We start from the raw sequence: 16886 nt of genomic DNA on the forward strand, positions 1-16886 counted from the left end.
AATAAAAATTTTATTAGTAAAGATTTTCTAAATTTCACAACGTAGGCTATTTATTTGCAAATATGATCAAAATTAAGACATTTTTCCGAACACAAAAATTATTTAATCATTTGTTTCATTTGAATTTGATTAATGATGATTGTAATCATAAGACTTGATTTAAATTTATGTAAAATTATTATTTAATATATGTTAATTTTATAAATACTATTGTTTTTCTTACAGTCTTTACAGGAACAGGAACAGACCTGCAGCAGCAGTCCGGTTGAGTGGAGGGAGACCAACCCGGAGCAGAGTTGGAAGAATAGTTGTAAGATTATTATTATTTTGTATTTCAAATGTGGAAAGCATAAATTTTTTTTTTTAATTATAAATTTGTTGGTTAAATTCTGTTTTATACTATTTTATGTATTATACAATTTTATATAAGCACAAAAAAAAAAACATTAAATATAGATAAAATTGATACTCAAATGTAAAATATAAAAATAAATATTATAATATAAGTAATAAATAATGATGTAAATAGTATAAAAATATAATAATGAAACATAAAAGAAAAAAATATGTAAACCTTTATTTCTGAAAATGTTTAACAAATGAGGAGCTAGCTATTCTATGTAGCTAAAGAAATAAATGCTGCATTTTTACACCAGTAATTTATGAAAATATTAGAGAAAGTTGCAAATTATTATGAAAAAAAAATTTAAATTTAAAATTTTTCGTTCAAGTATTTTTAATAAGTATGAACCATTTATATGATATTTCAAGGTTTTTTCGTTAAAGTAATAATTAACTCTTACTCTAAGGTATTCCTATCTCTCCTATTCCACGGAAGTACTATTATTCACTACTGTTATTACTATACTATTCAGTACTATTATTACTATACTATTCAGTACAAAATTGTGATATGTCTTAAGATTATTCTCAGGGATGTTTTGTAGACTCTCGCGCCAAATTCTTTTATGCAGCTGTAGTATTACGTAAAATAAATTAGACTTTTATTGCTACTATTACAGAGTTCCCAACTTGCTCCGGACTGCGGATTAATATTTTCGGCTGGTAGTCATTTAATGTATAAGTAAGTCTAGGTTTAGTTAATTTGATTTATCAGATTTTCATTATTTCTATATATTTCAAAGGCTTATATGATATAGCACTTTGTTACAGTTGAGATTTTTAAAAATTTCCCAAAATTAACGAAAAATCTGCAACTTTGAGTTCCTTTTGGTTTTTAAACTATTTTGCCGAATTCGGAGCATTTCTGCTACTACTGTATCAAATAGGACATTGCCCCCCCCTTTAGGGGAGTTTTGAAAGGGAAATATTTTTCAAGTTAGTCTTCATTAAAATTTGTGATTCTTACACAGCTGCCATTGAGTAAACAAACTAGTATTTTTGCCTGTGATTGCAATCTCATTTTTGTTTTTGTAGACACCCAGGAACAGAAGGGTACAAGTTATTGTACGCCGATATCCACTGGAACTGTCACTCCCACACCCGACTTTTCGACAGTAAGTTTTTTTTCCCTGTCATTTGTTTGCTTTTTTGCGACAATCTGTGCAATATTGCTTTTGTGAAAATTGCTTTTGTGACAGATCTATGTCTAAATTGAGGAAGTGGCCTCAAAAATTGTGATGCTATGCTTTTGGATCATCTTCAGGGTTGTTTCCCATATCGTCACCAATAGATTATTATGCAGCCATAGTGTGACATAAATAGAATACCTACATACCTTAATCCAGTGGTTTCCAAACTTGATGTTACTACGCCTCCCTTAAAAATATTTAATCATTTGGCGCCCCCCCCCCCTCCACCATGAAGATTTCATAAAATAAAAACAAACAATTTTACTCTTATAAAATTTATTTATACAAACTAATATAAAACGATATTTTATTATTGTTTTTAATGAGATGGATGTGCTTGTCTATTAGCACAAAGTTTATCAAATCTTGGTGTTTGTGGCGATATAGCTACTCGTAGCTCTTTTTCTACAACTAAACGAGCTCGATATTTGGATTTCATTGCAGCCAAGGCAGAAAATCCCGTTTTGCATAAATATGATGTTGCGAGCAGCAGCAGTACTTTCAAAGCTTTGTTTGACAAAGTGTTATATTCTGTATGAAGATTCAGCCAGAGTTGAACCAGAGATGCAGTCTCAAATTTATGTTTTAATGTAGTATCACAAGATAATTCAATCAATTTTTCTTTTTCAATACTTGTCAATCCAAATTCATCATCTTCTTTGTCGATAAATGGATTCTGTATCCACGCAAACTTTGTAAAATCAAGATCACCAAAATAATTCGAAAATTGAAGCAACAAACCATTCAAGTGTTCCACAAAGAGATTTTTGTTTGCTTCTATGTTATCTCGGGCACATAAATTTAAACGTGGAAACATGTCGATCTTATTTTTCTGCAAATTTCATTTCCAAAGCTCCACTTTTTTAATAAAAGCTTTCACTTTGTCTTTTTGTATAAGCAAATGCATTTGCGGTCCTTGCATTGATTTATTACGAACACTCAATTTTTCAAAAATATCAACCAAATATGTAAGGTTAACAGTAAAATTATCACCACTAAACATATTGCCGTCTTCATTATGATTTTTCTAGAAAAACATAGCAATTTCTTCTTTGAGTTCAAGTACCCTTTGAATCACTTTTGCACTAGATAGCCAGCTCACTTCACAATAGTACAGAAGTGACGTGTAATTAGCTCGCATATCTTCACACAGTTTTGCGAACAACCTTGCTTTTAATGAACTGTTTTTTATGTAATTTATAACTTTCGTTACTTTTCCAAAACATTGTTAAGTTCCTCGCTTATAGTTTTTGATACGAGAGTTGCTCTGTGGAGCATGCAGTGCGTCCATCGAACCTCGGGTGTTTTCATTTTAACTAGTGTTTGAAGACCAGTTTTGTGTCCCGCCATTGATTGTGCACAGTCAGTACAGAGCCCAATGCAATTATTCCACATTATGTCGTTCTCATTGAAAAATCTGTCTATTATTTCGAAAATTTAATTGAATGTGGCTCTGTCAGGAATTGGTTTGCAAAATAAGATATCTTCAATTATGTAAGTATCGTCAACATATCGAACATATGCAATTAAATGTGCGTCTTTAGCTACATCAGTAGCTTCATCTACTTGTATGGCGAATTTTGAAATATGCATTCGAGAAACTAATTGGTCACAATCTTCAGGATGTATCATCAATTCTTCTGCCAATTGTATTATCAGCAAGCGGTATTTGTCGCAACTGATTCGCATAAGATTGGCCAAACATTGTTTTGACCATATGGCTGCCGGCAAAACTAAGGTTTATGCTATTGTGTGGGTTTTTTTACATTGCGCGATTCTGTACGACACTAGGTATGATGCTAGTAATGCATTTGATGGAAAGATGAAAAATTTTTTTGAAATTTTGCTTGTTTTTAGATAATACATCCAATTTTCTTTGAAAAAATTCGTGGGGCTTACCAACATATTCAGATTGAATAGTTTCAAGGTGCCATTTCAATTTGCCAGATCTCATACTATCAGCAGCCAAAACTTTTGAACACAACACACATATTGGTTTTTCCACATTATCGTTAATAATATCAGTAAATCCAAACGATAAATAGGATAAATCGTATTTCCTTGTCTTGGGAGTTCTTCCTTCCTGTTCCTTGCATCTTGTATTCCCACTACTTGAGCCAACATCAGAATCTTCATTATTAGTGGATTTTCACTTATATCCTATCAAAAACTTATCCATTTGTCTGGAAATATTAGGAATAATATATTCTAAAAAAATGAAATTATTAAATATATAAAAAAATAAAACTATTAAATTATTTACTATTATGATCAGTGGGCAATCACGTCAATAACAATAGAAACACAACCTAACACTGCTGAACCAATTAAATATTAGCTGTGACACGAGAAAAATTGGTGAGCTAAACGTGCGTCGATCTTTTCTGGATGTGTGGCGTTAGTGCGCGGGCATCTGGCTTTGTTAAGTTGTGTCGGTCGAGTGGCACCAAATTAGCGACGGCCTTGGTTCAAAAGATTTGCCGGTGTCTTGGGCGTCTAGGTATATGGATGCTAAGCTACGAAATGTTTAGTTGAGCTATGCGCGATAAAGCACGATTTTTCATTTATTCTCTCATTTTTTACATAGAAAACTTTAGCAGTAATTTGGAAAATAGTTCACTGTGACTAATTTTCGCGGCTCCCTTTAGACTAGTCCGCGCCTCCCAGTTTGGAAAACACTGCCTTAATCAGTCCTAATCAAGACGTGATTGCTCCCATTATAGCACTTTACTTGTGTTGAAATTCTTTGTTTTCTCTATCAATAGGTAGAATAATTATGATCATGTATATTAATAGCTGGATAAATAGGGTTTGGTCTCCAAAGTTTCTATAGTTGAGCAGAATCATAGTTCGCCAAATTCGATGAAATATTTCGGCATATTCATATTTTGGTTGAAGTAATCTACTTAATACTAAATTTATAGCTGTTTCCCCTGAAGCAAAATATTATCCAAAACATTATTATAGTCATTTATATTATTTAAATATATTTTCAGTTTATGTAATCATTCAACATTAGAGCCAATCAGAAACTTTTGTACATTCAAAACCAAAGTATCATTGTCTGAAATTTAAACACTCTGAAAGCCTAGCTTATGCCTAATTATAAAGTTTTCTCTGAATGGACTGATCGTAAGATACGCTTCTCTGAAAACTGACAGTGTTTACACAGCAGTGGCAGAACTACTTTGATCAGTCAGCGAAGAAACAGACGATATCAATACTCTATAAAACATTCTACCATAAAGCACTAGACTTAGCGCTCAAGTCATCTGGCTACCAAAGTGGAAGAGCCCCTCTGGGGAGGAATAAGATTATGATGGAATGTCTTCGGATCACTTTCAGGATTGTTTCGCAGGCCGTTGCCAATAGCTTTTTGTGCAGCTCAAGTGCGACGTAAATTAAGTACTACTTCTAATTTCAGTTTCACGAAAAAATGTTTAACTATGTCGACGACGATTCAAAAAGTGCCGCATGTAAAAATGCTTCCCCAAAATTAATGAAGTTTTTGTTTATTATTAGAACTTAATTTAATCACAAAATTACGAGGTTAAACAGAAATAAAGCCAGAAATTTCGATTTTTCTTTGAAAAATTAACAAGATCCTCGTAAAACGTCTGAATTTTTAAAACTTTTAATTTTATGAGCATTATCATTATTTATTTATTATTTTAAATTACTAATAGTAGTACTTGTTACGCACTAGAGCTGCGAAAATTACATTTGATTAAAATTACAAAAAATATTTATTTCAAAAGATGTTTTCAAAACTTGTTTTATATAATATATTTAAACAAAAAAACTTCATTAAATTTCAAATTGTTCTGATTTTATAGAGCAAGGAATATTTTTGAGTTCAGTATGACAAAGGGAAAATTCCATTTCAATGTATTTTTATGTGATAGAAATGTACCAACTTACATGGAAATAAAATCCTTATATATCTGTAACAAAGAAAACTTTTAAAAGAGGAAGCAGAGATTGGACGTCGAATGTATGTTAAACCCCTTCAGAAGAAGTATGTATGCATATTAATACGAGATGTAATATAAGAGTTCCGAATATAAATGACGTCCGAGGGATTTTCAACCGTTAGATCCACTGATACTGTTCGTGGGATACTGTATTATCTATGATACTGTGGACCATGAAAAGAAAATCGCAAGAATATGTAAGACCAGGTATCCTTCGTTAAAAATACAAACTGAATTGCAAAGAAATAAAAAGATAATCCAAGAATAACAGGTTATTTCCTTCATTTGTGTGTTCACTTTGTCAGTCTAATAGGTACAAAATAGGTACTTAAGGCATATTTAAGGCATAAGGCGTCGTTGAACAGCGGACCTAATTTTGGGTTTGTGACTATTAATGTTTAACTCCCTAGCCTTGTAATTTTGAACCGATCCAGAAGAGAAGGAAACTCCTGGATCAGTACCCCCAGAGGTATTTATTTGTTATGGGAACATGGAGGAATTTTGCGATTCGACAGATTTAACATGCATCGGTCATCATTTACTACACGGGCAGTCTTCGACCGACCTGGGATCGAACCCACGACCTGTTCGTCATGGGCCTAGTTCCTTACCAACCAGGCTATCCCAGCCCGTACTTAAGACATAATCAATATCCATAAGTAACGTATCTGTAGAACTGAAGCAGGTATTTAAGTGCGAGCCAGTAACAAGTCTTTCAATAAAAAATAATCGCTGAAAAAGTTGGCATCTAAATGTCCAAAGGGTTCAGACCTGGTGATCATGTTGGCTAAGCAAATATTCTTTTCTTTTTACTTTGTTACAGTGTTAGAAAATTTTAAAGTATTTTTTTCCAAACTTATCTCAATAATCTAAGCAGCATATAATTGAAGTCTTATTGGTATAACATTCAGGGGAACCAAAGGTAAGAAACTCTGAATACTTTTAGCTCAATTTCAACCTTCCAGTGTAAAAAAAAAAGAAAGCTTTCTGAACTTTAATAACGAGAAATTGTCCTTAATTAAGAAAATATAAAAATATCATTTCTTGCCAAGTGTACTTCATAAACTTCAAATTTTTCTATTTCAGGATTCCACCCTTTGTGAGTCCCAATCTCAGCAGGGTCGAGGAAGAGAACTCCGTAAGAAAACCATGTTCTTTATCTTTGAAAAAACACAATTAAAATCATTGAAAGATATAAATCTGCAAACACTTTTAAATTTCGAAACATTGATGATTTGCGGCAAAGTAATGCTTTATATAATCGGTGTGCGAGGAAACAAAACTCCTTGAATTACTTTCGACTCGATCACCTACTCAATAAACCTGTGATGTAAATTTTTTTAAGAAAAGAAAGATAGTTAAAATTTGATTTCGAAGGAACTTTTCTGCCGTTTGGGGTTAAATTTTTTTATTTTATTTATTTATTTACTTTTTTACGTAAAGAATTACATTCTTTAAAAGGATGTAAAAACTTGGATACCTTGGAATTCGAAAGTTTTTCCCTATCATTACGTAAAATGAATAAACTCATAATAATAAATTAATTTCACAATGATGTGCGAAAATGTTTCAATTCGCTTAAAATGTTCTCGAACTTCGGCCAATTTGCTAAATGTAAAATTAGCAGGAGGTTCAAACTTGCAATATTGGGCACTATTTCCTACATTGTGACTGCCCTCTGTGTTTAAGAGTTAGAAATCATAATTCACCGAGAAAGTTACATTTATTCAGAAGAAGTAGATTCTTGTGTTTGGTTTTGCAACTTAAAATATCGCGGACACTAATTATCATGTTTGAGATCACCCCCTTGAACCATTAAAGTTGAGTCCTCGTGCGTCCGACAGATCAAAGGTAATTTAAGGTGTTTTGTTGCTGATTTATTTATTGAGGTAATTCAAAATCTAAAATTTTATACATCCTAGTGCAAAAAGTTTGTAAAGAGTTTTAAAGTTATTTATAAAATACTCTGCAATGAATTAATTATTTATTATGAAGTTTATTATTAATTATTTATTAGAAAGTTGTTAAGCTTTACTCAAAATTTCCTAAGCGTTTGTTAGCTAGTTAAATGCTAGTGGTAAACTACACGAATGATAGCTGAGTAATTGATGTTGTAAATATTTCTTTTATTTTTAATTTTTTTTGGATTAATTTCGTCTCTAAGGGTAGACAACATTTGTCTTTAATATCGTTTCACGAGGAAAATGTGAAATTCCACGTTCTACCTCAAAAAACATTTTATGTGTGACATCGAATTTTTTCTTCTATCTACTATTATCACAGAACATAGGGATAAGCATCAATTATTGCTTACCAATCCTCTTTTTCCGTCAACAGCTTAGGAAATAATTTAGACAAGTCTTGGTTTCAAAGTGAGTGTGACTTTATTGCGGAAACAGTCTACTTATATTTTTAGTCTATGTATCTAATCGAGAAAATTTTTAACCAGTAAAGAAGAATTAAGGTGTGACCACAGGAGGAACTCAAACAATTCCCTAGATGTTTATTTATTGCTTTTTTTTTCTTCAAAACTAAAGATAAGTCTAATGTTTGAAAAAAATTGAACTGGCAGTATCATAGAGTCAAAGAAATAAGTTGTTATTTATTTTGATTGTGTTTAACTATTTTCTGACTCGATGATTATGTCCGGAGAAAAATCAAAATTATTGTCCAAAGGATTCAGTTTGGTGTAATATTGATTCTAAATAGTAATATTGAAAAATTCTTTTAAAAAAGCAAATTTGTTTTTTTATTAGCTTTTTAGGCAGATTTTGTTTGTGGAACGCTTTGATATGCTTCCCCATGGTACATAACATTTTCGTGATTTAGAACAAAATTTAAGAATTTTTTAAGTAATAAATGTAATTTTGTTTGCTCGAAGTACAATTTTTATTATTTTAGGGGGGTGTGTGTTTGTGTTTCATGAACACGAATTTTTTGTATGAATTCTTATGTAATTATATATATATTTTTTAAATTTCTCTTCCAGCAACTTTCCTCTGAAAATTCGCAGCTCCGGAGTTCTCTTGCCTCATTGGAAGCAGAAAACGTAAGAACTTTTACATTTTATTGAAACTAGAAGTTTTTTTAAAATTAAAAAATATAACAGGATTCAGACATCCCACTTAAATTATTGAAAGTGTATTTTTCATGATTTGATTTACATGGATCCCTTAGTTCCATGTGATATGAATTCTGAAATGGCTATGGATATTCTTTCCTAACTATATGGCTTAATATCAGCCCATTTCTCTTCCTACTGGCTTTATTCAAACATTGAAAATTGCAGTTTTATTTTATTTTGTAACCGTACTTGAACAACCGACCCAATTTTGAGTTTACGCCTACCGATCAACCTATTATGAACTCCGTAGCATTGTAATTTTGAACCCAATCTAGAAGAATAGTTCTTTTTGATGGAACTAATCCACATTTGTGTTAGATGGAAAGGAAAGCCACGAAAATCACCCTCAGTTAGCCTAACGGCAAGGGGAATCTAGCCAATGATCATTCTACAATTGAGGATATTTTTATGTCAGCACTGGAGTCGGTGGGAGCGGTTTGCGGAACTTGTATTGACCAGCCATGGCTTAGGATCGAACTCGGTTCACCTCATTGAGAGTTTAGCGCTCTATCTCCTACGCTACCACAACTCTAGACTTGAAGTTTTATAACCGTTGTTGAACAGTTGACTTAATTTTAGGTTTACGACTGCTAATATTCATCTCCGTAGCCTTTTGATTTTGAATCCAATCCAGAAGGCAAGGAAGCTACTGGATCAAGTATTGGGAGAAATTTGCAATCGTGGAGGACATACAGCTTGTCGAAATAGGTTTCGGAACGGTTTTTTCAGAACTCGAAGGGTTTTCTTTGAACCCTAATTGAATATCCTTAAGGTGAATTAGAACACAGATTACTTAACCAGCCAAATCGTACAGTGCAGGATGTCAAGACGTGTACAGACTGTCATTGATGATGCAGGACACCGACGAGGCAAAAGGACAGGACTAACACTCAGATGTCAAACTCTCAGAAGCTGGCTTTTTTGTATGAAAAAACTAGTTTTTCTATGTTATTGAATGAGAAAAATAGAGCGTAGCAAGGAAAAGTTCAGTACGATTTTACCTTTAACGTTTGGAGGGTTAAAATATGCTTCTACAAGACTGTTGCATAAGGGTGTTTTGATACTTTTGACCAGATGTATTTTGGAAACAATAATTTTTGTAAAATATCTTTAAAAAAAAGATCAAATAGTGTTTTAAAAATATTGATTGCTTTAGTGATGAATAGAATATTTTTTATCACGGATGAGGAATTTTCAATTGTTGTGTAGTGTTATTTAGATTAAATATACATTGTCGTACATTAAAAGATTATTCTTGCTACCAGCAATTTGTCTATCAAAATATGAAATTTGAAAAAAATTTTACCATAATTTTTTTGAAACGTTCTTTGTCGTGCATTGAATGATACTTATTGAAACTCATTTAATGATACCTAGAAAATTAAGTGAATAACTTTGAAGATCATTAAATACATACGTTAGGTACGACATCAGTGTAAAAAAGTTTTTACTTTAAGTTACACAATAGGACAAGAAATATACTTTCTTTGAATGAATGCACTTTCTTGCGATAGATTTTTGTTTCACAAAACATGGCAAATCTCGAAAACAGGGTTTCAATTGGGGAAAATGGTCAAACATTTCAACCTTTTAATCTTTACATGTTTTGTCGGATAGTACCATCGCTATTAAAGAATAATTTGCTTGCAGTCAAATATGATAAAATAAGAGAGAAGATAAAATAAGAACATCCTATTTTTCAATGCAATTTTCAAAACTGTTTATTACTCATTTAACAGTCTTTACTTTATTCTAATTTAAGTGTAATGATTATCAACTAATTTATAAATCTTTGCATTTCCTTTACATACAGAGATCTTTGCAAGAAAGACTGGAAAGGAGTGAAAGAGAAAATCGGAGATTAACGTTCCACGCTACTCTATTGATGAACGTAATGGCACCTGGACCCGCACAATCTCCTCCGCCCGCACCTTCTCCTCCGCCCGCACCTTCTCCTCCACAAGCACCTTCTCCTCCGCAAGCACCTTCTCCTCCGCAAGCACCTTCTCCTCCGCAAGCACCTTCTCTGCAAGCACCTTCTCCTGGATCAGCATCTTCGAGAACCCTAACTACTCCTCCCAGTCCTGCAACACCCTCGAGTTCTTCAATATCCCCAAGTTCTCCAACACCTAGTCCTCCTTCTTCACCTCCCAGTCCTCCTACATCCCCTCCCAGTCCTCCTACATCCCCATCAAGTAAGGGATACTATTTCATATTTATTTATTTATTTTTTTCAGAATAAAGATTCGCGCGAAACAATGCTGATAACCTTGCTTCATTTATGGATAGATCATTTGATTAAAGTTACCTATTAAGAACCATTTTTTTAATATTCTGGTTGTAAATAAAATCATTACTTTAATTATTTATGGGTAAATAACTTTTGTTTCAAATTTGCAGTGTTTATTCACATTAATTGGTAAGCAATGCTAGAAAAAAATGACTCATGCTTTATCAAAAAACGCACAGGTAAAAATAATAACGGGTTTAAAAATGCTTCATATACAAGCAAATTAAACATGAAAAACAAATTTTAAAAACATTTAAAAGCAAATTGAACATGATTAAAAATGCGTTTTTCAAGCGAATTAAATAGACAATAAATTTATATGTATATATATTGGAGCCTGAAACAAATAAAAAAAGTAGAGCTCAGCGCTTTCGAAAGACGTTAGGATTTTTAGGTGGTGATTAAAGTTTTTCACTTTAATGATGCCTTTTATGTTGGTTAAGACTAACTTTAGGCTTGACAAAAATTAAAACATTTTTAAATAAAAAGTAAAAATCTACTGGAAAATGGAAGAAATTTTGGTAAATAAAGTAGTGATAATATCGTCATTAATTTCGTTCAAATAATTAAGAAAAACAATATTAAATTGGAATAGCATTAAGCCCTAGTTAAAATTTTGATCGTGGTAGCTTGTTGAAGGAGACCGAAGTTTCAATGTGCATTAAGATTTCTTTAGACGTTGAAAGAGTAAATTGGCTTTTTTTCGTTCTAAAAATGTCACTTACCTGGTTCTCCCACTAAGTTTTTCCATTAATGTAGCAAAAATAATTTTACTTTTTTTGTTTAATGCTATTTGTTTCCCTTATTGGTGTCTTTACGTTATTGAAGAAAGCAAAACTAGCTTTTTGTAGTTCATCCCTGTAGAATAAAGATAAAATGTATTTAGCATCACTTGGCATGATGCTACTGTTCTTGGCCATCTCATAAAAATTAAAATTTACCACTGTCAAGTAGTTTTCTTCGGTACATATCATTTAGGAGGGACCATAATTAACTAAATTATCGGTATTAAAACTTAGTATTGGTGCTGTTCTTAATAATTACCAAATATATCAATAGATTATTTTATACCTATATTAGAAAATTTGATACTTATTATATTAACCCTTCATTATTGGAGTTTTAGAAAAAATAAATTTGTCAGTAACACCCAAATAAAGCCGATAGTTTTTGAAAAAATATAATTCTTATTGGTATTTGTCAAGGATTTTTGTGCATGACTAATTCTCTATCTGATTTATAGTCATTTAAACACTCAAAAAAAGTCAGATTTTTATAATTCGATTTCTAAAAATTCCATTTTACTCAAATTTTGAAGTTTGTTATGTATAATTACATTCTTTAAAATGATGCAAAAAATTTTATAACTTTACAATTCAAAATTTTTGAACAATTATTAAATAATGAAATAAATGTTTATCAAAAGCTGTTTTTTGCATGGCTTTAACTTTGGACAAATGAATTTAATAGTTGCGCGTGAAAGTTTTTTAATTCGCTTAAAAAGCTCTCGAGATATAGCAAAATACGCAAAAAGTATAATTAGCACTAAGGGTTTCAAACTTTGGAGCGGTCTATCGATCAAACTATAGGGACCCTATTTCCCAGACTGCGGCTCCCCCCTATAATTTGTGTGTCAGAAATCCAAATCTGTAAAAAAAAGGTAGGTTTTTTCAGAGAAAGTATATTTTTACTATTTTGTACCTTGAAATATTGTCTGCACTTATTAAGTAGCATATTTGAAGTCATCTCCTTCAACCCTTGTGCCATTAAGATGTAATGGAACATGAAGATCCAATCATTAGATTAAAATTTATTCAGAGTGATCCTTTTTTTTTGGAGCCTTTGTACATAATACCAACCAGTAGCAGTAGTACACAATAATTAAGCTTCAACTGTGAATGGCGATTTTCTGCGGCTTTCTTAAATGAATTTTCTTTTCTCTTTTTTTAACTCTTTTTAGCACAAAGCTTATTTTATTTCAATTAATACATAGTATTAATAAAGCATTAGTGTCAGTAATGATATGACGATTTTTACGGCTCTCTAAAATGAAAAAGTATCTTCTCTCCATTATTTTCGCTTTTTAGTACAGAAGTTCTTCATATCAATTAACATAGTAGCAACATTATTTAAGCATCATTGTCATGAATGGTAGTATTAAGATTTCTTACTGTTCTTCTAGGCAAATAAATATCTTTACTCCATTACTTTTGTTTTCATGTGAATTGCTTATTTAATTTTTATTTCATAATGAATATATTACCTAAATTAAGCATCAATAATTACGTTTCTGCTTAACGAATCATTAATTTTGCCTTCAAATTTACATTTTTCTCCATTCAATTTAAATAAATTTATAGAAACGCGTTTGAAGAAAATTATTATCTATAAAAAAAGCGCATGGTTTCATACAACTTTAAAAGTATAAATTTGGCGACGAAGAAAATACATGCTACTATGTAATGCTCAATGAATTCATCTGACTTGGCAAATATACAATAATTAAATATTTAAATACTTGCAGTGAGCTATTTTTAGTCAAACAAAGTTATAAGCTAGCAATTATCACTGATGTTATTTTTAAAACATGTGATTGTTGATTCGGTAAATTTAAAACAATGGCAGTTATTTTTTCGTCTCTCAATTAATATGGGGTTGCCGAAAAAGGAGTGAGAGATAAGCGCTATTGTTAATTGAAGAAATTTGATTGCGAGGAAAAACTGCTAAATGATATGCAAATAAGAAGTGCTATATTGTCTTACCCCAATCTCTCCTATATAAACTTATGTTATTTGTCATCTCATTGTTTAATTTTGTGTTTCTTGTTTCTTTAAAGGCTCCTCCGTGAGTTCTTCCACATCATACCAAAGCACTCCTAGGTCAGTTAGGCGTGGTAGACGAACTACCGAAGCAGAACGACTGAGAGACTACAGCAAAGCAATTGGAGTCAAGGTGTCAAGAAGGCAAATGTTGGAGAACAAGCCTCGACTAAGAAAAAGAGGAAACCTTTCCTATGCAGGAATGTGCTAAAATTGCCTTGAGATTGTCGAATGCCTTTCAGAGACTAAAGCAGACAAGTTTTCTGGTTCCAAGATGCGTTTCTGGTTCTGTCTATGATAAAATGACGGTGGTGTTATCTAAGTATCTTTAAAATCTTATGCCAAAGCTCTCTATGAACGTCTGGTGTTGGTGCTCTTTATCTATCTATGAAGTCTGGTGTTGCTCTTTATATATCTCTGAAACCAGGTGTTGCTTTTTATGTTTCTGTGAATTTTTGAAAGTCTGGTGCTGCTGCCTCAATATATCTTTGAAAGTAGTTTGCTGCTTCTATGTATCTTTTAAAGTCGGGTGCTACTGTCTATCTATCTTTGAAAGTCGTTTGCTGCTGTCTCTATCTTTGAAAGTCGTTTGCTGTTGTCTGTATCTTTGAAAGTCGTTTGCTGTTGTCTGTATCTTTGAAAGTCGTTTGCTGTTGTCTGTATCTTTGAAAGTCGTTTGCTGTTGTCTGTATCTTTGAAAGTCGTTTGCTGTTGTCTGTATCTTTGAAAGTCGTTTGCTGTTGTCTGTATCTTTGAAAGTCGTTTGCTGTTGTCTGTATCTTTTAAAGTTGGGTGCTGCTGTCTATGTATCTTTGAAAGTCGTTTGCTGCTGTCTCTATATTTGAAAGTCAGGTTGCTGCTGCCTCTATCTGTGAAAGTCTAGTTGCTGCTGGCTCTATCTGTGAAAGTCTGGTTGCTGCTGGCTCTATCTGTGAAAGTCTGGTTGCTGCTGTCTCTATCTGTGAAAGTCTGGTTGCTGCTGGCTCTATCTGTGAAAGTCTGGTTGCTGCTGTCTCTATCTGTGAAAGTCGGGTTGCTGCTGTCTCTATATTTGAAAGTTGTTTGCTACCGTCTCTATCTCTGAAAGTCAGGTTGCTGCTGTCTCTATATTTGAAAGTTGTTTGCTAGTGTCTCTATATTTGAAAGTCGTTTGCTACTGTCTCTATCTCTGAAAGTCGTTTGCTGCTGTCTCTATCTCTGAAAGTCGTTTGCTGCTGTCTCTATTTCTGAAAGTCGTTTGCTGCTGTCTCTATTTCTGAAAGTCGTTTGCTGCTGTCTCTATCTCTGAAAGTCGTTTGCTGCTTCTATGTATCTTTTAAAGTTGGGTGCTGCTGTCTATGTATCTTTGAGAGACGGGTTGCTGCTGTCTCTATCTTTGAAAGTCGGGTTGCCGCTGTCTCTATATTTGAAAGTTGTTTGCTGCTGTCTCTATCTCTGAGAGTCGTTAGCTGCTGTCTCTATCTCTGAAAGTCGTTTGCTGCTGTCTCTATCTCTGAAAGTCGTTTGCTGCTTCTATGTATCTTTTAAAGTCGGGTGCTGCTGTCTCTATCTTTGAAAGTCTGGTTGCTGCTGTCTCTTTCTTTGAAAGTCGGGTTTGCTCTTGTCTCTATCTTTGAAAGTCGGGTTTGCTCTTGTCTCTATCTTTGAAAGTCGGGTTTGCTACTGTCTCTATCTTTGAAAGTCGGGTGCTGCTGTCTCTGTCTTTGAAAGTCGTTTGTTGGAAGGAAGAGGTAATCCATTGCCGGAACCATACTTTGAACTTTGAAAAAAAAAACAGATCCACTGGTGAGTTTCGATACAAAGGATAGTTTTTTGGAGGATCTCAGTTTACAAGAAGACAGTTTTTACCGATATTCTGGATTGCAAGATCAACACCTGTTTTTGGGATTTGGATTCTTAATTTCAAGCTGATGTCTAGATGGAAATGATGCTGCAGAAGCCATGAAGGTACTAAAATAATTTCAATTTTTTAGTCTTCATTCTTACTCTGCATTTTTTCTGTTTGTTCTGTTGCTATGTAAATTTCTATAAAGTTTAATTGCTAGGGTTCTTAGTTTCGTAGAGGTTGAGTTGCAGTTAAACTTGTTAGAATTTTAAAACATTATGCTTATAATAGATTGAATTGAAATTTTGTTAAAATATAATTTTAGTGATGGTTTATGGTTTTATTAAACTATGTATGGAACTAAATTTGACTTGGAACATCATATATAATATAATGTCCCCCAGTTCAACAAGACATGATGTAAAGAAATAGTATGATGTTTATGATGATTGAATTTCAGTTTCATGTTTTGGTTTGCGTTATTGTCTAAAATATCATATTTCATAATTGTGAACATCACACACTTTCTGTATAGTAATTTTTCATTTAAACTCACTTTATTAACTTTTTTTTTTGTTAACAAGAAATTAAATAGTTGTATGTAAGTGTATACCATTGTAAATGTGTATGAACTAGTAATATTTTCTAGTCACCAGTTTGTATGGACTAATATATAAATGTTCTATCTAACCATGCCATGCAGTAAGATAACTTTGCATAGTAGATTTATAATGAAGGAATGTAGCAATCGTTTAAAACATCTCCATGCCAAATAGTGCTTATCCTCAATTGTTGGGGGAAAAAACAATTTGTTGCGCAGGGATGTAGTCAGATCTTGCTATAAGTTGAGTTGAGGTTTATAGTCAAAAGGTTAAAAATCTTGAAAAGAAACCAATCGTTCCTGATGAGTGCTTTTAAATGGCTTGATATGATATAATCATAGCTGCAAACTCTACTGAATTTTCCAGTAATCTACTAGATTTTGCCTGTTTCTCCTGGTCTATTGGTTTAATTAAAACTGTGAAAATGCTAGTCTTTGTGTATTTTAGAAAATTCCCTAAAATTGAGTAGGTTTCTTAAAAAAATCCCTGTAGAAATAGAATTTCTGAACAGATTATTACTTGCTTGAATATTAAAATAAGTATTACTAATTCATAATGACACAAACCTCATCTATAGAAATCAGCTCAAAACTTTTTTTTTTTTTTAAATGTTCTGTTTATTTTTATTCAGAACTCTCTTTTTATATTGATTAAAGAAAT

The 16886-nt window shown here is 32.4% G+C and overlaps 1 protein-coding gene across 1 annotated transcript in view; it reads left to right on the top strand.

The window, feature by feature from the left end:
* The window catches only part of LOC147806755 (uncharacterized), a 52294-nt gene extending 36721 nt beyond the window's left edge, over positions 1-15573 (top strand). The window contains exons 5-10 of the mRNA XM_087167149.1: positions 226-310; positions 1438-1517; positions 6653-6704; positions 8556-8615; positions 10504-10885; positions 13817-15573. Of these exons, the coding sequence (XP_087023275.1) occupies positions 226-310; positions 1438-1517; positions 6653-6704; positions 8556-8615; positions 10504-10885; positions 13817-14010 (853 nt within the window). The 3' untranslated portion in view covers positions 14011-15573. The remainder of the gene's footprint in view (positions 1-225; positions 311-1437; positions 1518-6652; positions 6705-8555; positions 8616-10503; positions 10886-13816) is intronic.
* Positions 15574-16886: the final 1313 nt, after the last annotated feature.

Source organism: Parasteatoda tepidariorum, chromosome 7 (genome assembly GCF_982258835.1).
Source record: "Parasteatoda tepidariorum strain Cologne lab strain chromosome 7, Ptep-v5.0, whole genome shotgun sequence".
NCBI lineage: Eukaryota > Metazoa > Arthropoda > Arachnida > Araneae > Theridiidae > Parasteatoda > Parasteatoda tepidariorum.